We start from the raw sequence: 23,567 nt of genomic DNA, 5'->3' as shown, positions 1-23,567 counted from the left end.
TATATCATCTTCATTGGAAGGTATAATTGGGATACACTGGTTTTCGTCTTGCATATATTCGTCGAGTTCGATTTGTTAGAGGCGTATCTCGCCACTTCGAATTGTCCATTAGGAGTACATACTTCTCGATTCTTGATGATGAACAGCTTTTGGTTTAGTGAGTAATTTGACTCAACTTGCATGTGGCAATCGACCCTATTCTTGTTGACTCATTCTCTCTAAAGATCACTGTGGATTGTGATATGAGACTGAAGATGGGCATCGTTTTTGACTTGGTCTACTCAGCTTTGCTGATTACATTTTAATTTCTTGCATTCTACACGTTAACTATACATCAAATAGATAACAGTGAGAAAAATGAACAAATCATTCTGAGAGCAAGAATATTCTTACAATAGTGAACATGAATAAACAATTGGGAAGGGTTTTGTGCCACATTTTGACTCGGTGCACACAGAGATATTACAATAGACAAAGTAGAGAGCCAAAATATAACAGAGAGAAGCATGAATAACCAACCAGCCATTCTGAAACAGCTCGTCGAATGGAATTTCGACTGTTCGGTAGCTTACACGAGCAGCGTTTAGAATGAAATCTGCTTTTTTTCAATTGCGAAGGTGATGCAAATGGATATAACTAGTTCATCACTAGCAACAACCTTACAAACAATCCAGTCAATAAAATGTAAATCAGTCATCTCCCTACAAGTACACTATCTCTAGGGGAAGATAAATCAGTCTCCTATTTTAGGGAAGGAAGAGACAATTGGCAGATATGACCCATTTGAGCTTTCAGACAGAAATTGGAGTTGGAAACTAACTGATGCACCAAATATTCCGTGTGCCCATTCAGAAAAGCAGAAATCTGCACTAACTTGAGGTGGATATGTACAATGACCAAGCATTGGCTTGTCTACGAAGATCAAAAAGAAACTTTTCTCGCAAGAGTTAAGTTATCTTCCAATGGCGGAACAGGTCAGATGGGAAGATAGATCACTTGACATCCACGAAAATCTGCAAGTATCCAGAAGAAATTAAAAAAAAACAAATCAACAGCATATCACGTGACCCATCAATTACCAAAAAAATTAGATTACGTGATTCACAAACGCTATGTAGAAACGATGTTAACTTTGTTGACAATTCCAAGTTAACACTAGAAATTCATATTGAGCATGGTTTGTTGAACATGGCAGCTCAAGGGCGGAGCAAAACCATCTTGCAGACAACCTGTATGGCTTAATGCAATTTTAAGTGTCTGGAGGAGAAACGATTTCACAGGAAACCTTCTTATTTTCTAGCTTAAAGAACATATGCTTGCAATAGGCACCAAGAGTTTTATCATGGAATATATTCATGACATGTAGAGAACTCTCTGCTTTTAGCAATACCAGAAGATTGCCCGTGCCATACACAAGGCAATATTCTTTATATGATCTATTTTCATCAACCAAAATGTATATAAAGCAACATACCAATGTATTAATGTATTAAGAGAATTTGTATAGTTCTTATATTATTAGTTATGTAATGAAAAGCTTAAAATAAAATAAAGTAAAACATGGTTATTATTCACCGAACACGGTGCCACGTTTTAACCTTTACAAACACAGTTTATTTACTCGACATACAATGTATAAAATAATCAGTAGTACGATCTCCAATATTAATGAGAAACTTTAATAGTAAACCGTCACTTGATTTTGTTCACCTATTATGTAAACTTCTCCATGATTTTAAGGCAAATGTTGATTTTTATTTTCTGATAGTCGGGCAAATACATGCTAATGGATCCAAACTTTATCTTGTTTATGAAATAATATCTATAAAGTCACTAAAGTGTCACAAATGAAGCTTTAGTGATTTATTTACTCGACGTACAATGTATAAAATAGTCAGTAGTACAATCTCCAATATTAATGAGAAAATTTAACAGTAAACCGTAACTTGATGTTGTTCACCTATTATGTAAACTTCTCCATGATTTTAAGGCAAATGTTGATTTTTATTTTCTGATAGTCGGGCTAATATATGCTAATGGATCAAACTTTATCTTGATTATGAAATAATATCTAGAAAATCACTAAAGCGTCACAAATGAAGCTTTATATATTATACATGAAAATCCTTAATCTTATGGAATATAAGGTTGTCAAACATAAAATTAAAGAAGAAGTTCCAGTTAATAACATTGGCCAAAAAAGGTAATAATGATATCGGTATTGATATTTGGCTTGAATATTGAAGGAAAACATTACTTTAAAACAATAGTGTTATTTTGTTTGAAAAATGAAAAAGTATAAACAGAAACAGAGAGAAAAGAGCTAACTAGTTCACTATGGAACACAAATTCACCAACTCTCACATGGCTACTCTCCTATTATGAGGTCAACACTTGGGTCAACCAACCAAGTTTAATGTACTCAGATTTGCGTCTTCAAACCGAAGATATGCCAATTTTGTAAAGCTAATAATGGATTCAGCCATTAGATAGTCCATTTAAAGCACGAGACAAAGCCCAAAAAATATCAGGGAACCAAGTCGTATGATATGCGCACTGCTGCATAGCCATTGCAAACAGAGAACTGATCAAAAGGACATACCTCCCAATCTGGCAACAGATCATAACTTTTGGCCTCTGTTATGTCAAACACAGTAATGCCTGTAATTCTCTGAACTCCAAGTTTAGTAGCAATCAAATTCTGCACAAAAGTAAGGTGACTGGAGAAATTCTTTTTGGAAGAGAAACAAGTAGATGCAATAAGAAAGGTACAAGCCAGATTTAAGGAATTAGCCAAATGAAATCAAAAAGGTATATGCGACAGATATGTAGCATAAAAATTGATGACATAGTCAAGTGCTCATGATTAATGAGAGATTCATAAGGCACCTTAGTATTCATCCACACAATTAAATCATCCAGAACTGGAACAATTTAAGACGAGAAAATAAGTGGCTCTCGCAGCATCAGAATGCAGAAGTGCATGCAGTTTGCAAATAGTACAGTTCTTGCAGAAATAAAGAGAGCAAAGGTGACATGAAATGTTGAACGCAATGACAAAGGACTCTCTCTCTCTCTCTCTCTCTCTCTCTCTCCACATTTATTAAGAAGGGGCAATTGGTGGGCCACTTCAAAGGTCAGGTACATCATTTCCTACATTCTCCTTTTGTCTATTCAGCTAATAGCAAGTCCGAAAGGCAACCGATAGATTAAATTTTGCTAGACCTACTTCAATTTATGAATGTATAGCATTACTGAGGCAACCGATAGATTAAATTTGAGAATTGAGAAGAAGAACTCATCAGAGACTCAGGCCGGTTTGCCACATGATTAATGGATTGGAAAAACGTTTTCACTCACCCTGTTCTTTTGTTATGCACAATGCCCCCGGCAATTTTTTCCCCTAATTTTAATTGCGGATCACCTACTGCCTGAAGATGCAAATGGTACTAAAAATAATTTCTTCCACAATCTTGCATCATCCAAACACTTCAATACTGGGCAGGGGCACAATGCAGTGAGCATCATCAGAGAAAATCTACCATGATGTGTGAGTCGCAAATTTAGATAACAAGTTCCAAACCAAGCAGATAAACTAATGTAGGAAGCTCAATTACTTAGAGCATAATTGCAATATAGTAGATAACACATCACAGAAGCTACACAAAGGTATAGTGAAGAAATCCAGGTAAAAAGCTTGAAGAACATTATCCATACCAGTGCGAAATCTGATGAACCAAATGCCTCCACCTTTGGTAATGCCTACGAGGTTCAAATGAACATTTCAATAAAATAAGTAATCAAAATCCTCACCGACGTAAAAGGCACACGTTTCCAAGTTACACCAATTTTCCATTAGGTCCACCTACTGCATGCTATCAGACAATGACACAAGCTTAAACACAATAGAAAGGCATGTTACTCCTGAGAGTACTCTCTCTCTCTCTCTCTCTCTCTCTCTCTCTCTCTCTCTCTCTCTCTCTCACTCCCTCCCTTCCTCCCGCTCCCGCTCCCGCTCCCCCTCCCCTTCCCCCTGCCCCTCCCTCCCCCCCTTCTCTCTCTCTCTCTCTCTCTCTCTCTCTAAGAGGAAGAGAAAGGAGCTACAGCTAAAGAGGAAGGCCTGGATGAAGCACACATTTTCTGATTCCGCTTGTCTGACAGAATTCCCTTTCATCAGTATAACATGTATTTGCAGCATAAGAAAACATTAAATTTTTAATCCACAAAGCATGTTGAGGTCAACACCGGACATTATCAACTTTAAGTATCCGTCAACACACTGAAAGCGCGACAAATTTCATGCAAAGGAAGCTTTTAAAAGCTAGATCATCTGATTACCATCTTTTGAAGACCATTAACCATAACAGCCCTGTCCTCAGGTGAATCATTCTGCGATAACCAAACTTCAAAGGGGCCCAATTCTCGGTCCATCAAGTTCATGAGATTGAAGCGTACCTGTAGCATGCATTAGTAATTGCGAGTTCCCAATCAATGGATGAAGAAATAAGCATTTTTCTGGGAGAACATAACATTTAGGCAAGTGAGACTAATAAGGTTCATTAATTGAAAGGATGACTCCAATAGTCGCTGAGAGAAGCATCATAAAGTCCTGATCAGCCGCCTCAAATTAATAAATCAGAATGGTATGTGAAACTTTCTATTTATAGACACAAATCATATGGCACAGTAATGATGGAACTAACCGAGAAGGATCTTCCCAAGTTAATATTGTCTGGAGTCTCTACAATACGCAAGTCCATATCCTTGCGGGTGATGGCCTGCGAAAGAAGACAGTTCAAGAAACGGATATACTCTTCAGTATCAGATAGAGGTCAAAGATATAATGGAAAGACGTTTGGAAAGGGCTCAGATTGCAGTTTTTCAAATTCAAATATTTTAAGTTTACATAATGCATAGCCATGCCCTAACAGTTTAGCCCTCAAAATACATCATGTCCTCTCATAAAAGCACAAGCAGATTATCAGCTAAAATACCCTATGGTTAGTATGCTTGTTAAATTTGCTTGTCTACCACTACCGCGGCATTTTCCAAGCAATAGCGTAAGTGGTATGCCAGATCAACCATTATATGTCTCCTCATTGCAGTATACCAAAACATCACCAGAAACAGACACTCCACAAGAAAAAGCATATCCCACCCAGCTAAAACCTAAGTTCATCATTGACCCCAAAATATAACAAACACCACAAAAAGAAACTTCTAAGTACAACTAAGTAACTTAAAAGAGAATCTAACGTAATGAAGGAAACACAGCAACTGCAAACCACTGCATAATGAGAAAATACAAATACTTATTCTTATAAAATGGAAGTCAGATGAACTAGAATTTCCTATCCACAAGCTCGAAGGAGGACACTTACAGTCCCAAGAATCTGCTGTGTCTGTAAACGACCAGGTTCACCCAGATTTGTGCGCCATGTGATCTGAAACTTACCAAGAATATTATTTCCCTCAACTTTCATCTGTCCATTACTCTGCGAGGACGATTTCAACTGATAAAGATAGTTCTGAATTCCTCCACCTGATCTGATCAGGATCGGTGATTTAAATACCTCTCTGTAAGTCAAAAAAATCATTGCCTCTTGGCATTCACATTTTTATGAATAGAACGGCATATAATATGTGGATTTTACTAAGAGATCCTTTACATACTTAGCTGGAGAATCTATCTCGGACTGGTGCTCATCAGCTTTTAACATTGTTGCACCCCAGTATTGTGCTGGCTCAAACTCAACTTGGTCCATATACAAGTTCGATTTGGTGTGATTTTCAATACACGCTTCCAGAAATGTAGTTTCCTGGTATATGTTTTCAAGTTGTCACATCCTAATATGGAGGAGCAACATACTGAGATGTTTTGTCCTCAGCATATAGGGCATTTGTTCCATGGTATGAAAAAAATGTCAACCAAAACAGTTAAAAGTTGAAGCTCATAAATGTAGAAAAAGCAATGAGCTTGATTATCAGCATTTGTGGAACTGTCTTAGCAAGGCTTTTGGGACAAAATCTTACTAGGTTGGACAGCTTCAAATAAGCTCTGTGAGAGAAAGGCATAGTAGTTTGCCAGTTATGGTGATCAAGCTTATGCCTAAAAGGATTAAAGCAACATCCAATGTACTACAGATACACAACTTCTAGCACGTCATAACACAGAAACAAGTTTCCTTTCAACAGACTTCTGGACATTGCTATTGTTCGACAAGTATTATTAAGACAATCATCTCCTATAGAGAGGAATGCACCTGAATAGAGATAAGAGAGGAGTCTCCTCATCCAACCACAAGGCAAACACAAAGGCCAGCGTGATCCAACTTCACCCCCACCTCTAATGAGAAAAGGAGACGGTGGAGCACACAGGAGTCCCAATATTGTAAAACAAAGAGACCCATGCAAACTCTGAAATGCTAATGATTTTCAGGAGAGAGAGAGAGAGAGAGAGAGATGAGGTGAATGATAACAGAACAAATCATTTTGAGAACCAAAACCATTAACCAATTAGCTAATTCGATCTTTTCATTAAGCTATCTAATCTGATGACAAAATTAATTGCCACTATAAACTTCTGCAAAGAGCTAACGATAGGATCTAGCGCGTAGTTCCTGTAAATGTACTATAAACATCGAGATAAAAACTGTAACTTACATTAACTAAATTAGCCAATCTCAACATACCTTGATCACACGGACCTGCAAAGGCAAAAAAGAACATTAAAATCGACGTCAGACACAATATCATGTTTAAACAACCAAGAAATTCCGCCATTGCCACCACAGCACAATAGAAGCAATGTTGTCTACGCATACATATCATTCAAATTTCAAGTACTAAAAAGAAATACCATCTTGCAGCCAAATGAACACTAAGATGATACCTTTGTCCTCACGGAAAGCGGATTCGCAACAACGAATTTGAAAAACTGAGGAAGATATTTTCTTTCTCCATCACCGTCAGAATACAATGCCGTGCAAACCAGGCTGAAGAAGAAGATCAGCAAAAAAGATAAGATGCGCAAGTTCGAATCACAGACACCTTTGCACACCTAATTGAAAGTATGTCATCAAAACAAAGTATAGCGAAACTCACGTGTGAGCTCCAAGTTCCTTCACATCGTGTTCCACAATAAAATCATAACGCCCTCCTGCACGTATCGTTTCCACCGGAGCCTTGGAAGTATCCAAAAGCAAAATCCGCTGCTTCTCAGTTTGAATTTCCGCCTGTAAACTAATCTTTCAGATAGACACACTAATCACAACAACCACAGTACACCCATGAGTCTAAACATATCCACGCCGTCTTCGCTTCGCATCATCGACAATGCCATACGTAGGCAAGCAAAATTTACACCAACCAAAGACAATAAAGCTCGACCACTGAACTACTCTCAGCTTTGAAATCTGCATCTAAGAAGTGAACGCACCGACCTTAATCGTGACGTCCCTGACTTCGAAACTCGAACTGTTGTTGATACTAATGTAGCTGCAAAACGTCTCTCCTAGATAAATCGCCCTGCAAAACACGAACGACTCAAATCAGCGCGCCAACCGAACCAACATCATGAAATTCCTCTCGAGAGAACTTCCAATCCAAAACGCTAAGAACGCAAGATCGACTCCGATCGATACACGCGCGCATCGCATCGCCCTCGCATCCTCCCGAATCGCGAAGAGAATTCACGAACCCGAAGGCCTGGGGGAGGAGGAGGAGGCCGGAGAGGCCCATGGCGTCGGCGGGGTCGCGGAGGAGGAAGCGGGAGCGGTAGGTGGGGTCGGGGGCGGCGGCGAGGTGGGCGGCGACGAGGGCGGGGAGGCGGGCGGCGGCGAGGGGGTCGTCGAGGATGTCCTCGCCGGCGAGGAGGTCGGAGGGGTGGGCGAGGAGGGGAGGGTCGACGAGGAGGGAGGGGCGGCACAGCCGCATCACCCGGAAGGCCAGCGAGTGGGGCCCCTGCGTCGTCGAGCTCATCGTTGCTCCGCCGCAGATCGCCGCCGCTTCCGATCGGCAAGCAAGCTGTCTCTCTCTCTCTCTCTCTCTCTCTCTCTCTGCGCGACGTTCTGAGATTCAGTTGGTTTTGAAGTTCTTCAGACGCTCGACGACGGCCTCCGATCGCAACGCATCATCGTCGTCGTACTCGCTTCATTCCATCGCATGTTTGTGAGAAAATTACGCAAATGTTCTCTCATTCTTAGCATAACGTGGAATGTCGTCCCGATCAATGCGGTCCTTGGACGTGCAACGTGGTTTATAAATTTTGAGTTTATTCGACGTGATTCATAAACTTTAACTCAATGTATAACGTCGCTCTCGAATTTTTAATTTATTCAATATGATCTATATACTTTTGGTAGATATTCAATTCGGTGATTTGACTACATAAAAATATTCAATATCGTGATTTCATTAAGGGTTAATATCACAAAAAACCCCAGACTGGTACACTTGTGATAAATTTACCCTAAACTAATTTTTTGACCACCAAAAACCCAAAACTTGTATCGTTGTGATAAATTTACTCCAAACTAATTTTTTGACCACCAAAAACCTAAAACCGATACATTTGTGACAAATTTATCTTGTATCAAATTGGATTAATACCACAAAAAATCATAAACTGGTACGCTAGTGAACTGGTACATGTGTCATCCAACTAAAAAATTTGACGATAAAATTTAATTAAAACTAACATAAGGTAAATTTGTCACAGATATACCAGTTTTGGGTTTTTTATGGTCAAAAAATGAGTTTGGAGTAAATTTGTCACATGTGTATCAGATTGAGGTTTTTCATGGTATTAACCCTTTCATTAATTTAGGTTTGGGTACAACTCTGTACATATTCATATAACCTAGATATTAGATTGAACATTAACTAAAAGTTTGAGAATCACATTGAACAAATTAAAAAAGAGACGATATTTCACATTGGGCTAAAATTCAGGGATTGCATTGAACAAATTAAAAGTTCACGGACGACGTTACGCTTTGAATCAAAATTCAGGTACCATTTGTGTAATTATCTCTATGTTTGTTAAGTGGGCACGGCATGCTACGACTAGAAAATCATCCCTCCAAGGATTAACATGTTTCCATACGATTATATAGCAAATTAGAAAGTGACCTGAATTTTACATGCTCGAACTTTATAGCACAATTAACAAAAAGTGTTTTTTAATTGGACCGACCTTGACATGGCTACAAAATCAGATTACAAGGCGTGAATACGAATTGCTGGCCGCGTAGACATCGAAGCAAATAACCTTGCCTCGATGAATTTAAAGGGAAAATAGAAATGTGATATGATTCTTTAGCCTTAACTTATATGTTACTGAGGACAAGAACGATACGGTAAGTATGATGTTTTAGAGGAGTGATCGATTTAAAGGTGGATAAGTTATAGATTTGAAACTTGAAACATGTCATGTTAGAGTCGGTTTTCAGATTTTGGAACTTGGAACTTACTTTATTTGCCCTGAAACCGACCTTGAAACCTATCTTGTTTTTTCGATACGGTTTCAGGGTCTACCCGACAACTTGTTTGTCTTTTGTTTCTTTTTCTATTTCATTTTTTACAGCAAAATAATATAAGCAACAAGACTGTTTAAAGCAAAAGATTAACAACAAAAATCCTTATTCACTAAAAGCATTAATCTAAAAGATGAACACGTAGTTACGTATAGACAAACGAAGACGGGAATTCCTTGTGTGGACAAACACGTAAATCTTTCGGAAGGAGACTGTCCCTTCCAGTTCCTGAAAGCCTATCTTTCCTCCTAGGTGTGGTGTCTTTAGATGCTCTCTGTTCAGGCATGCGAGCGAGGAAGGATGGGGATTTCCGTGTGAAAACTGACTGATTCGGCCAACAAATTAAATTCTTCAGCTATTCCTTCTTGATGATTGTCGTTTGTTGTTTGAGCGAGTGAGGTACGAGGATTGAACGAGTGAGGGAGAGTCGGTAACGAGCAAAAGTTGTGAGGGCGAGCCGGGAACAAATGAGGGTTGTTAGGCTCGAACGAGCAATGGTGAACCGCAAGCAATCAAGGAGGGTGAGTCGCAAGCGAGAGAGAGAAAGAGTCATGAGTGTCTGAGTGAGATCAAAAAGAACTCGGAACAGGGAACGGGACCGGTTCTAACGGGAACTAGACCGGTTTTCAGGGCAATCCAATCTGGGTCTCGGGAAGAGCTGGTCCGGTTGCCTAGCCCTATGTTTTACAGTTAGCACAGACTAATCACTCTGATTACATAAACATCGGCCGTGATTACAGTTAGCACGAATTACAACCGTGATTACATCGGCCGACACCAATCACTGTGATTTCACGGGTCGACGCACGGCGTTATTTACCGTCTCTTTTCAGCATTGATTTTTCCCTGACGAATCCAACAAGCAGAATGAACCACTTCTCGACAGACCAAGAATCACAAAAACATAAACACAAGGAGAGACCTCGAAGTTTAGCCTCGAGTTCAGAGAAAGTGAAGGGAATTGCCCTGTGATGTTTCTACATCGTAGCATGACAAATTACGATATACTTGGGCCAGAAAGGAAAATGCACATGTAGAACAAAGATATAACCATCTCAGCTGCATGAATAGACAACTAAATTCCTTTACAGCAGTTTTTCAACTAGTACTTGCCGCGCTAGCGGGACTATGATAATTACAAGGAAACACTGACATGCGAGTAGAAATAGATCGAAGGAACCAAACAGATCACCGCCTTCAAAGCAGCACCATTTTCGCTGTCGAGGTTAAGAATCTTTGCTGAAGCGAGTTGTTCAGCTGAACTATTACAAAATGTACAAAGATGTCTTGTCATTAGGCCTTCCCGAGTCAGCTGGCGCATCTCGACTTTCTTTCGTTAACACCAGAAGCCATGCGGACGGATCAAAAAATGAGTAGATAGGAGAAACGTTCATTTATACACCAGAGGAAAAGGGATAGGGAACAAGGGCCAGTTACACAACTCGGACCCAAGCTCCACCACAGATGGGACATCCGTGAACCCACCGGCTGATCCAATAAGTCTCCCGCTCATTTTGATTAGGTGGACTAGCGGAGCCTGGCGAAGCAAAAGCAGAAGTCTGCCTCAAGCATCTCATGCATTTATACCACATTCCCTCCAGACCAGTTTTCCACACAGCTGTGATGACGTCCCTTCGAGATCCCATTATACCAAGATATGCGCCCAAGCCGACCGAGGTATTCAATCCAAAAGCCGCATCTCTCTCTGACATCCTACGCTTCCTTGGCCATAAATTGAGGACCCCAGGATAAGCATCAAAAGCTTCCAAAGAGTTTGAATCCAAACTACCGTTGCTCGATTTCGGGTTATCCTCAACTGGACCTGCATCATCTGGATCAGACCAAGGACCACCGTACATATTGCGCCTGTGCCACTCTTCAGCAGGCGGATGAAGTTCCAATTCGCGAAGCAACAAACCAGCTGCATCTGCACCTCTAGGCCGGGGCATACTCTAGATAGCCCACCAGATAGAAAAAGGTACAACATACATGAGTTTATACACTAAAATCGGAACTTCACAACTTAAAACAAGAATGTGTCACATAGAATACAATCCTAAGTCTCATCCTTTTCAACCTGGTCTAGTGGTCCATAGATTAAGTAGAACCAAAATCCAAATCACATAATCAGTTCGAGCATGTAAGCACCTGCATCTTTGCCCATACAACAAACAAATAACTACCGGCAATTTGCCAACATGCTAACTGGATACTACAACAATTTACATGAAGATGCGAGAAAAATACATAGTATAAAGATAATACAGTATCAAGTAAATCCAGTATTACCTGCATATATGGACCCAGGGATGCTTCCACAACTTCAGGCAATACAGTATAATTCCCATCTATGTAATGCAATCGAACCTGAATGTGGGGGCTCCCAACCTGAGAAACTGGTAAAGGATGTGACAGAGGAGCCGTTCGGAGACACAGATCTCGAAGGATGAGAAAAAGGACCTTCACCTACAAGACAAAAATGTCTGAGTCTTCTACACAATATCCTTCCTATTGCTGGGGTACAGAAAAAACATTGCATCGAAAATATATAGGCAAAATCTTGGCTATTCTTACTAATTCATCAATGAAAGACGGAACAACAAAACTGAGAGCTGCCAAAGATGATTTCCACTTAAAAACAGAAGTCAAAAGCTCAAAGCCAGAAATTATTGGAAGTTAAGACCAAAAAAACTAAGCCTTATGTCTACCTCTTCGAATGTGTATCCTTGGCCAGCATTACCCGACCCCAATCTTGACCTTCCAGCAGGACCTTCTTCTGCTGCCTTTGATCCAGTCGTCATCTGACCAGCTCGAGCTCCCTGACCTTCATCTGACCTGGTTATAGATGATGCCGGCTTTGTGGAAATAGAATTTATTTCTTCAACCTTGCCAGGGCCACCAGGCTGTGGTTTTTGCACGTTCGAGTCGCTAATTCTCTGAGCAGTACCCGCAAAGCGGCTTCGCCGGAAGAAATAGCAAAAGAGAAGAAGTTGGCACAATCTGTGGAGGAAATGGCAGTCGCCAATCAGTCTAACAGCTGGTGTTCCAGGAAACGTTCCCGTGTTGATACTGATTGGCATGAAGGATGATGGACCACTTATGGGGGGAGCTGCACCAGAGGCTCCTTCATTTGTGTTACTAATCTTGGCAATAGCTCCTTGCACCCAGGCATTTATCTGGGTGCTGCCAGAAGAGCTTGCGGTGCCACTTTGACCTGCTGAAAAGGAAAAGGAACACTAGAAAATAAGAGAGGCTGGTTAAGAAAAAACCATCAAAATTTACAGAAGCTTACCACTTGAGCAGTATGATATTTGCATGTTTCGCAATTCTAGCCGTATAAAAAACACTACTCAGGCTGTGAATTTAACAACTTACCAAAGATGTTTCATATATGATTTATAACCCAACTTTTATTCTTCGGATCAATCAATTAATGACTTAAGACGATCTGACTGGTATTAACCTATATCAGTCAATAATTAAGGCACTAAAAAACTTGTTTGAGGCTAAATAAACTCATACAGGCCAGACTAGTCTACTACAACTTAATCAACTTTCGTAGAGAGATGGAGCCATTGTTCTTCTTCCCTTTATTAGTGTGCAATTTATAAGATTACAGAGGGCACTTCTGATTTGAGAACTTTTCGGATAATGTCTGGTGAGATTTAAGTCAAAATTCTCATAACATCATTAAAATCATTACCTTGTCTATCAAGAGAGACGTGTGATAGAATTACTACTTCAACACAAATAAACAGAGACAGAGAAAACTTGCACGACATGGAAGAATCACATCCTGAGAATTTACATTTTCCAACTAAGGTAGAATAAAGTTTGAAGGTGAAATCTTAATTAAAGGGCAATATGAACATCATTATTTCAAATTTCAACATTAATACCTAGCTTAGGTGGTCTATCCAACCTTTCTAAGCAATTCCAGAATTTGTAATCGAACCAGGCACTTACGCTTAGATTCAATATTTTAACAACCATGGTGATATGAATGACTGTCAAAGTTCTGTATTTCATCAATCCATCAAACTTGGGGTCTCAAAGAACAGAAAGCTCATATAGAAAATCCCCAATTTTACCATAGTTAACTCTTGAAAAGCAGCAAATTCGTTAGAAAGTGGAGTGCATGTACCTTGACTAGTCGTGGGGGATGCAGATGTATGGTTTGGACTAGTCACCATGTTCCGATTACTGCCAGGTCCTGCATTGACAGCATGGCTAGCCAATGTGCGACAAAAACTAGCATAGCGCCGTAACCTTGTGATAAAATGTGAAGCCAGATCAAGAACGGCATCAACATAAGCCTGCGAGACACCTTTGACAGTCAGAAACATATACGCTATCATATCTTTGTTTTCACTGAACTCAATTGCCGTAGACTAGATAGAAGAAAAGGTCAACAAGATGGGGAGGAGACAGCGGGAGGGTACATGACAAATGCATTAATTAAAAGGAGATTGTATTAGATGGCATTTGAAAGTGCATGCTACCTAAGGGAACTATATGCAAGAGTATGTCATAGCCATTTAATTCACACATCGAATGACAAACTTGACATATTTCATACATAGCATCATTTGAAAGCCAAAAGATATCTGGGCAACCATTTTTTCAGCAAAAGCTACCGTTCTTTACAAAAAAGCTTATTTGTCCTAGATCTTTTGCAACTAAATTTCACCATCACAGTGTTATAAAGGAATTTCAGTTTAAAAGCAAGACATGAAGATGGTCATCAAAATAAAGGCCTCAAGCCATGGCAAAACACAGCCAGAAGATCTGCATTTCAAACTTCCACATGACAAATAGGAGATCTAATATTAAAAATCAAAATGAAGGTGAAAGGACCTGTATACTTGGGACAAGGGCCGGTTCAACAGCCAGAGCTTCAGGATCAATTCCAGAAAACGTTTCACTAGATGCCTGCCATGGCTCAGCTACTAATGCTGAAGGATTCACCAAAGCAGACTCAATACCCTTCCCCAGCATATCTAGCAACAACCTAGCTTGCATGTCTAGTACCATTGCCCTGACCTCTTGAGCATTTGTACCTTCCAAAAGCCGGCATTTTATACGGTCAAGACTCTGCATGTGAAGAACAAGTTCTGTTAACCAGGAGGGGATGACAATCTTTCGGCAACTCATCACACATAGATGATACAAAGCAAATGGCAATGTCAGCTTAACAATGCCCCCCTCTCACGAATATGAGAAACATAAGAGCCAAATATATCCAAAAAGAAGCATAATACTTTGCAAACAGCTCAAAGTACGAGGAATTTGTTTCCCTTTCTCGATTTGTGCTAGCATTTTTAATGGGAACATCTACTATCACCGTCATTTCCTACAACAAAATCGTACAAGCTTGTTATAATCATCAGTAACAGTTAACAGAACCACTATTCAGAATAGTACCACACCTCTTACAAGTATACTCCAAATTGGGAAAGTCTAAACTATTAACAACAGATGAGGAAAGTGAAAACCAGCATTGTCACTTGGAACTCTAAAATTACCCCAGATAAATCTCCCCATATTTCGTTTGTGCAAACTCCAGTACTATTTCCGCGCATACAACCAAGCAATTTTAATGCTTAGCAAGTAAGATTTGCATCTATATCAAAAGCTAAACCTTGTAACTTCATGTCATCATGACCCATAGTTGAGCAGTATAACGGCATTTACTCGGAACAAGAAAAACACGCTTTGACGGTTTACAATTTTGTCTTCAAACCAGACTATGTTATGGGAAAGCAGGAGACAAAATAGTTTAGTAATACTAGAAACTTATGCACCCTAGTCCATGTCACATGAAGCCAAAATAAATCGATTTTAAAGACTGCAACATCGGTATGCAAATTATTCCAACTTACAGGTCCATACTGTTGCCTGTGCTGAGTCGAAGCAAGAGAATGGAAATCAGCATCCAAGACCGCAATGACACTATTGAGGGAAACTGAGAAATTAGAAAGGAAGAGAGCGATTTATTAACGAGCAAGGAACCATACTAGTGCACACATATTTTGGAAAGAATATAAAATAAAGAATGAACCTATAAGGTTGGTATTCATGCTATATACTGTTAACGTATCATCACCATGTCATTTCATATTCTTTCCAGTAAAATCAAGATGATACAAATCAGTTTGATAGGAAACAAAGCCTCCTTGAGTTAATTTGTCGTGTTATGGTTGGATTGGATTGGTTGACTGTTTGGGGCAGATTCCCCGTTTAAATAAAAGAGTCAACTCCACCAATCAGGATCCTACAGTTAAAGGGGGGCAAAATGGAAAGGATTGTTTTTCTTCAAAATAGTTGACTAAAAATTACATTTTCATGTTGGATAATACCTCGGTAATGCCTAAGAGTGATTAAGACTGCATAGGTAAAATAGTCAGAGATCTAGGGTTCACATCACCACAACTTTTGTAGTTCAGAAGACTCAAATCCAAATTAACTCCTAAAGGAGGTCACTGGCAGCAACTAGAAGTTACCGGCAAATGACAATCCAAAGATCTAAATTACCAAGGTTGGTTAATTGCAACCATCATTATTTTGGGATCGAATTGCTTTGGCTCTACCAATATAGGGTAAAGCATATAGTGTATCCCAACTAATACACATGCTTGCTCCCCTGTAATAGAAAAGACGGCAAAAGGTAGCAATAGTGATATCTCGAAAATATCTAGCCAAGAAATCTTCATCAAGAAGCTATCAAGTACCGAGACTTTTTCTCGAGTTAGACATTTCATCGTAATTAGCAGGTTTTTATCAAATAAACGACCCTACTTAGAGAGATAAGATTTGGTTGCTGTAATATCATCAAACTGGCCAATAAGATTTTCATAGTAGTTTCAATGCTTACCAATGCCACACTCGGCAGCACTCTGCGTGCAGCCAACAGCATCCCACCAATCAACACCAACCATAAGACTCCACCAAAACCTGCAGGGACATACAACAGATTCCATCATGCTAAACATTGTCATGCCCCCAAAATCCATATCGAGCTCCTTAAAGGATCAAGCAATAAGCACAGTTGAACACTGGAAACTATTACTGAGAGATACTAGACCAACCTCTCAGCAATCGCACGTTCCCAGGTGGATGAGTTAGCCTTTACTTGACTACTAGGAAGAGCAGGAGGAAGGACACGGATAATCTTCAGTATGGTTTGGTCCTTCTTGCTGTCATGCCAAACAGAAGCTGAACAGCAGCTTGTGGAAGAGAAGGCAGGAGCAGCAATTGCAGAGCCAACATTAATCTGGTAATTATCAACAGCTGCAAAGTTTGGCCCTGAAAAAATGTGGATCCCACCTCGTAGAAAAGCAATAGCGATCTCTCCACCATGTGCAGAATAGACGATTCGAGCAAGTGTTCTGACATCACTTGGCAAGTCAAAGGGATCAAAAGAGACCCTTTTTGCCTTCTCAACACCAGAGACAATTGTCTTCACACCATCAGATGTAGGTCCTGTGGCAAGTGATTGATGGGATATAAAATCATTTGTTGGTGGTATGCTTGTGTCGACTTTTGATTGCCAAACTGTTTGCATGGGTGCCTGCCCACCAAAACTAGAACTAGGGTTACCAAATATTTGATGAATAACAACAGGCTTAAGAGATGATTCCCAGCGTTGTACTCTCCATCCTGTAATTGAAGGACCCTCATCCGGATCATAAGGGGACATGTACTGCCCTGCAAAATGAAGTATCAGTGGTTGGTAAATTCCTACTCAGGGCCCACTGGGAAATAATTCATCCTAACCAGCAAGAAAACAAAATTACAAAATATAACAATAGCCGCATGAAAGAGAGTACAAAAAGTTACCCTCGACTATCACAATAGCTATAACAGAGCCGCCACATGTAGGATCAAAGGCAACAGCTGTAACACCCGAACCCCATGTTGTGGTTGCTGCTGATTGTGCTGCAGCTTCAGGACTCACATAAGCCGAAAAGTTTGAAACAGGTGAACAATGCAGAGATACTGCATCATTTAGATCTTGATCTGTCTGCCTTTTGCCTTGCTTCGCCTCAGACAATAAGTACTCTTGCCAACTGAACAAATATGCAGCCAAAGGAGCAAAGCCAGCCCAATTGGGTGGATTGACCGAAGGCGGGACCCCGGGAGTTGCACTAGCCTTTGGAGTTGCTTGAAATCCATTTCCAGGACCAGGAGTGACCTCCCACACAACAACAGTTGAAGGGTTTACAATTGGAACTCCTGCAACATGCATCGCACCACTATCTGTTACGATTGCATCAGCAGCCATGATCCCACTGGGACCAGCACCCAAGAGTCCTTTACTTGTGTGAAACCACTTTGGTGCAACACCACTCTGACTTGGAGGCCACTGGGACCAGTTTAACTGAACAGATCCAGATGAAAAAACGGAACATACGCAGAGAAAATTGGGCCATCTAGCTGCAACAAGTTTCATGTATCACATATCAAAAACTCAAATTCAGAGAGAGAAGAAACTTACAGGTCATCGTTTTCACAATGTCATAAATCTATATTCAAAAGTGTAGGTCATTCCCATGCTTCCTACATGGTTCACTATGGACCCTCTATATCTTTAATAATCAAATTTACATAACACCCAATGAAGTTATTAGGAGGCATAAATCAAAGAGCTTTCAATACAGATTATATTCATACTATCATCTCTCTCAATCCTTAATGTACAAAATTACACTCCATTATCAATTATTCACTCTTCTGCAAAATACCATTTTTGATTACACAGCCAGCACACATACCTATACCTAATTGCGTTTGACAACATAATGAATTTATTGATCAAGAGCATGAATTGGATCAAAATGCAAAGACAATAAAGATGAAAAGAAAGTTAAATGCCAAATTTCTACCTCAAAAGTTATCCAATCAGGGGGCTTCCTAGGTTTACTCTCGTCCAAAAGTCAATCAGAGCTGAATCTCAGTAAAAATGGTTCTTCTTTTTGAATAACTGGTAATCCATGTGATATTATTACTTCATCCTTCTCAAACTTTTGTAGGTCTAAGAGAAAAATGCTTGCCAGAAGCAAGAAAGGGGCTGATGCCATAAATAAGCTCACCATGGCAATCACATACCTGATGTTTGCGACTGCTGAGAAAGAAATTTTTCCTCGAGAGTTGACTTCGAATTTGCAAGGGTACTAGATTTAGAGGAAAGCCACCTATACTGATTTTAAAACAAACGAAGCAACAAATAGTGTTCAGAAGACCAATAATACAAACCAACCTAACCATAGCTGATGGTAAAACCAACATAGTAACATGCAAGAGGGTGACACTGAATCATGGTAGACACAAAAAAAAAAAAAAAACAAGAACTAGATCACTTTAAAAAGCAATGAAAAAACTGGAGGAGGGAACAGGCATCACTTTCAGTTCATTTTTCATCAGGAAATGGTTTACTGGACCAGCAATACATCCTAATGCCTTCATTCTTCGAAAAGCATCCCATATTAGAATATATGCGAGGGCATGAAGCTACATGATTCCAGACTTTTATGACAATATAAGAATTTTACGCATAATCAAGTACAGAGGAATCATAGATAAGAAGGCTATTCGCAAGTTTATAAAAGAGAGAGACAAGGTGTCAAACATATATCTTTGCTCATAGCACATAGTAATACAGATTCCTCCATTCAATTTTTTAATAAACTAGATCAATCAATCATCACTTGAGAATTATATAATCAAATTCTAAACAAAAAATTAAAGCAGAAGCACCAAAATAACATACCGGAGACACCCCCGATAACCACTTTGTAACAACAGCAATATCCTGCCGCCATTGATGCTCACATTGCCAGCAGCTAGCATCCTTTACCAGATTAGCTGGCCCCTGAAAGAAAGAAATACACTGTAATTAGTGTACTCAAACATAACGAAAAAATTTGATGATGTACCCCATCTAGTAAGACGGAGAAATAAGTTTATTGGCAAGATCTTGTGGAAAAAGGCCTTGAGTGTTTGAAGAAAACAACCCAGTTGGTTTGCTTACTTGAAATGGTTGAGTCCAGATAGTGACACTCCCATGAAAATTAGCTATTAGTAGTGCTCGAGGGCATGAGCTAGGTGACCATTCAATAAATTGAACAGAATCTCTTGGAGAATCTGCAGAAAAGTTCAAAGCAAGTAGTTGTAATTCACATTGTTCGGGCACATCCTTTATAAAGGGGAAGATATATCACCTATCTACGAAATAACAGACTATGACTACAAAGATAAAGTCGAATGGAAATAAAGGACGAAAAGAGTACTACTCACCCCAGTGCTCTGGGGTAAGGATAGACATTTATGGTCAGTCTGTTCAAAAGAGAAAATGAGAGAGAGCTCTGTATCATCCTAACCGGGGACAAACTAATCAAGCCATCCGGGTAGCAAGGCCCAGTTTATCCTCAAACTTAAGTACACAAACTTTTCAATGCAGAATATATGATCCTTTCAGTAAACAACAATGGAAACACGATCATTGACTAGGAAAATAGTTCACTTGTTCTCATGAAAGTGTGCAGCCCAAAGAACTCACATAGCAAATAATCCTCGCACTACGATCCTTCGATATATTATCTACAAGGAATTAATCCTTTTAAACTGATGATGCTTAAAGATCATGGAAGATGATAAAACATATAAGCAAAAAGATCAATCAAAGTACCTGCTCTGACATTAAAAACAGCACACTCGGTTGGACGCTCGGGGATAACAATATGGATAGGAATCCAGAATGGCGGATTAGCAGTCGAACTGGAGATAGTTCAAAAAAGAAATTACTAAGTAAAACGACACCTCCACTGCCGAAGAAAAAACAGAGTAAATGATCTTGCCCAATTCATTCAAAACTATCAAGCATGCAGATCACAATACCAAGTGTGTGTTTAAGGTGGCTTTTGCCTTTTCGCTTTTGGCTTATGCCTTTTCATGTCCTTTCAATTTTCACTTCTATCTCATAGTGAACACTTCAAAACTTTAGAGATATACATATATCAACCCTTAAGAGTCATTTATAGTTTTTCATTATTATTATAATTCCAAGAGTTATCATTTTGCCAGGAAAGCAAAATTTTGGAGGTAAAGCGACCAACTACCCTAGATAAGCTCCTCCAAATGCACTATAAAACAAATTCAAAAGCAATTTGTGCAAAGCATTTTCATTTAGATAGCAGAATCGGCAGATCCACCCCAATGTCCTGGGGTCTATGGTAGTGAGAACCACAAAGAAACTACCAACCTAGGAATTCTCGCGCAAGTTTCAGATGCACAAGCTATCGCATTCAGCTTCCCACACCAAGCAACAGCACTGAACAAGAAAAAGAGAAGAAGTTAGTAGAAGAAATAAGAAGATAACTGCAGATCAATCATCACAGAAGCGCACATGCACTAGCAAACTCTAATGTCTTATATGCAATCACTGCACAATTCGTAAAACACAATCCATTTTGACTCACATTTTGCACCCACATAATTAAACTGTACCAAAAGAAGTCAACCGGAATAGCTTAAAATGTGCTCTACCCTACCATGCAAAATTTCTATATCCCTCTTAGAATCCAACTCTCTCCAGCAAATACTTATTAAGTCAATGACAGAGGCAACAGCTGCATAAGGTAGCATCAGGTATACCAATGAGATGAACAGCTAATTCTCCAACGAATGCATATCCCTAGTTTTTGCTTCACCGGGAAAAAAATGGCGGATATAAATTCAAGACTAACTGTGAGCTTTTCAGTCTTTCCTCACAGACATCAAATTCGGGACTTACAACTTACAGCCAAGAACAGAACCAAAGTTCGGACAGGAGAAGCTCACAACATGCATTTGAAACACTAGATGTAGACAATGCTCTAACCGAGCACCAAACGCACATCAACAAACCAAAAACACACAATGTTTAGCGTCACCAGGAGATCCACATTCTTCTAAGAAACCCATATAATGGAAAATATCACGATTCTGCTTTTAAGCAATTAGTATTCATATCCACCGCATGTATTGGTGTTTCTATAACACTTGTACGGGGGCAAGTTCTCTTCAATCGTCTAGGGGGTAAAAGTCCATGATTTGTTATAGCCATAGCAATCCCCCAAGAGGTTGATTTCAATGTCTAAGGAAGATTCATAAAGTGACTATGTTTCCATTACGATAACGTCCATCAAACTGAATGACTGGTCTACCCATATAAGCTTTTCAATATTTTCACCTCAGCCGAGTGTCGTGTTAATTTCAAACTGAAATCTCCCAACATGATACAAGGAGCCTCGCTGAGAATCGAAGTCCAACAGGTGAATCGACAAATTCAGGCGGAAGATGACAGAAGACCGCAATTTACTCCAAATATATACAGTCTGGGAAATGGGTGGGCCATATTAATAGCAATACTAAAATTCAAATACACATTTATACAGATTGCAATTGAATTCCTATGGAATGTTGTGTCTTCGCTTGGCCTTTATAATACTCAATATGCCGTTCTTGGGGGTTTTGGTCTCACTTACTATTAACTCACTTGACAAACTACTGTGGTTGTCCTTATGATCAGCTTGACTAGAATGCGCTCAACTAGAACGCAATCGAGATACGCCGACAGCAAGGTTTCGCTTATTTTTGGAGGAGACAGTCGATTCCTCGTTGCCTCCCAGAAAAAATAGTTTTCTATCGTGTGGAGAAATAACACCAAAAGAAAACCGCTTCCAATATTGCATGGTCTGTAAGAAGAGTCTTCATGTGAGTGCCAGATTCAATCACAAATGCATACGTTAGTAGATAAAAGGAGAAATGCCAAGGCAAAGCGATCCGACAACCGCAAAAGTGCTATGCAAATCAATTCGTACCATGAGAACATCGGAATCCTTGTCAATACTCGGAAACACAGATATGCAACGTCAACAACATGATCCTGGTTGTCATAGTTTCATTATTTGATGGGATTACCGGCACTTCTGCCTTCAAAGCAACAAAAGACACTACCCCTCCACTCTTGGGCCGCAAAACCACAGTTACAGGATTCGAACTCGAATTACATCAACCGATGCCCGGGTCAATTCGAGGAACTCATCCCAAAATTCAGCACAAACTCAAATCCTTAAAATACACAAGAAACACGAATCCGCCGGCAACAAAACCTAACTCGACCAAAAACCGCCACAAAAAAACCAAGCAGACAACCTCCCCTCCCAACCCCCGAACCCCCCAAAGTCACCTGAAATTCCGGCACAGCTCGGGGACGCTCATCTTGTGCATCAGATTGGACCGGGGCTGCTTCAGCCGGATCGAGAACACGGTGGCGGGGCTCGCCGGGTCCTCCTCCATCGGCTCCTCCTCCTCCGCCCCGCAACCCTCCGCGCTCGCGCTCGCGCACTCTTCCTCGGCACCACCCCCCGCGGCGGCGGCGGCCGAAACTGCCGCCAAGGCCTCGGCTTTCTCGGGCGGCGGCGGGGTCGGGGTCGGGGTCGGCGGCGATTTCGGGACCTCGAGCGGGAGAGGCACGGGAGGGGCGGGCTCTTCGTCGGAGGCTTGACTCATCTCGAAGGAGACCCGCAAGACCGAGGCTTTATAATGGCAAGGGCAAAGCAGGAGGGAAAGGGGAGGGGAGGGGAGGGCGGGGGGAAGAAAAGGTGGGTCGTGAGTGGTGGGAAAGTCGCGATTGAAGGCGACAGGCGAGAGACACTGTGAAAGGGAAGGAGAGAGAGAGAGAGATGAGTGGGGTTAGCTAGTGTGTTGTGTGCTGTGTTGTGCTGTGGGTGTATGTGATTGGGTTCTTCTTGGGGTGGGGGGGGAGAGAGATGAGTGGGGTTAGCTAGTGTGTTGTGTGCTGTGTTGTGCTGTGGGTGTATGTGATTGGGTTCTTCTTGGGGGGAGGGGGGGGGGGGGGCGCAAATTCTTTATTTAGGGTTTTTTGGGGCTTTGTGGGTGGTGGTGAATTTGGTGGGGGGGAATTTGTGCTGAATTTGGAGGTGAGGGAGGAAGGGAGGGAGGGGTGGGCGGAGATTTTGTCAAAGACTG

At 40.5% G+C, this 23,567-nt stretch overlaps 2 protein-coding genes across 4 annotated transcripts; both read right to left on the bottom strand.

Moving 5' to 3' along the window:
- Nucleotides 1-507: 507 nt before the first annotated feature.
- Nucleotides 508-8,169, bottom strand: LOC115686630 (uncharacterized). Of its 2 annotated transcripts, XM_030611987.2 has the most exons (12): nt 7,700-8,166; nt 7,443-7,527; nt 7,105-7,235; nt 6,893-6,995; nt 6,693-6,707; nt 5,674-5,819; nt 5,382-5,577; nt 4,704-4,778; nt 4,339-4,455; nt 3,718-3,762; nt 2,603-2,701; nt 508-1,013 (listed from the first exon to the last, which is right to left on the bottom strand). In XM_030611987.2, the coding sequence occupies exons 1-12, from the start codon at nt 7,978-7,980 to the stop codon at nt 993-995; spliced, it is 1,314 nt and encodes a 437-aa protein (XP_030467847.2). In that variant the 5' UTR covers nt 7,981-8,166; the 3' UTR covers nt 508-992. The 2 variants fall into 2 exon arrangements, with proteins under 2 accessions (XP_030467847.2, XP_056175633.1); XM_056319658.1 differs by lacking the exon at nt 6,693-6,707 and having other exon boundaries at nt 7,700-8,169.
- A 2,410-nt stretch (nt 8,170-10,579) lies between these two features.
- On the bottom strand, nt 10,580-23,139 carry LOC115686591 (mediator of RNA polymerase II transcription subunit 16). 2 transcript variants are annotated; one of them, XM_030611940.2, is made up of 15 exons: nt 22,765-23,139; nt 20,797-20,865; nt 20,224-20,312; nt 19,567-19,679; nt 19,306-19,407; nt 18,645-18,735; nt 17,376-17,972; nt 16,625-17,243; nt 16,411-16,490; nt 15,419-15,501; nt 14,394-14,630; nt 13,681-13,852; nt 12,245-12,753; nt 11,826-12,002; nt 10,580-11,488 (listed from the first exon to the last, which is right to left on the bottom strand). In XM_030611940.2, the coding sequence occupies exons 1-15, from the start codon at nt 23,085-23,087 to the stop codon at nt 10,970-10,972; spliced, it is 3,780 nt and encodes a 1,259-aa protein (XP_030467800.2). In that variant the 5' UTR covers nt 23,088-23,139; the 3' UTR covers nt 10,580-10,969. The 2 variants fall into 2 exon arrangements, with proteins under 2 accessions (XP_030467800.2, XP_030467802.1); XM_030611942.2 differs by lacking the exons at nt 20,224-20,312; nt 20,797-20,865; nt 22,765-23,139 and having other exon boundaries at nt 18,645-18,730; nt 19,567-19,684.
- Nucleotides 23,140-23,567: the final 428 nt, after the last annotated feature.

This window comes from Syzygium oleosum, unplaced genomic scaffold (genome assembly GCF_021117445.2).
Source record: "Syzygium oleosum isolate NSW1041296 unplaced genomic scaffold, Sole_v2.1 Sole_v2.18, whole genome shotgun sequence".
Classification (NCBI taxonomy): domain Eukaryota; kingdom Viridiplantae; phylum Streptophyta; class Magnoliopsida; order Myrtales; family Myrtaceae; genus Syzygium; species Syzygium oleosum.
The sequence above is the reverse complement of the archived record's forward strand: the minus strand, read 5'-3'. Positions and strand labels throughout refer to the sequence as shown.

What these genes read in the sequence shown, in the direction of transcription:
- LOC115686630 (XM_030611987.2), bottom strand. Translation starts at nt 7,980, where the DNA reads ATGAGCTCGACGACGCAGGGGCCCCACTCGCTGGCCTTCCGGGTGATG. An exon ending in TCAGGGACGTCACGATTAAG is followed by an intron (nt 7,236 to 7,442) that starts GTCGGTGCGTTC and finishes ATTAGTTTACAG; the next exon opens with GCGGAAATTCAAACTGAGAA. An exon ending in TTAATGGTCTTCAAAAGATG is followed by an intron (nt 3,763 to 4,338) that starts GTAATCAGATGA and finishes TGAACCTCGTAG; the next exon opens with GCATTACCAAAGGTGGAGGC.
- LOC115686591 (XM_030611940.2), bottom strand. Translation starts at nt 23,087, where the DNA reads ATGAGTCAAGCCTCCGACGAAGAGCCCGCCCCTCCCGTGCCTCTCCCG. An exon ending in GAGCTGTGCCGGAATTTCAG is followed by an intron (nt 20,866 to 22,764) that starts GTGACTTTGGGG and finishes TTTCTTGTTCAG; the next exon opens with TGCTGTTGCTTGGTGTGGGA. An exon ending in AAGGATACACATTCGAAGAG is followed by an intron (nt 12,003 to 12,244) that starts GTAGACATAAGG and finishes TTTGTCTTGTAG; the next exon opens with GTGAAGGTCCTTTTTCTCAT.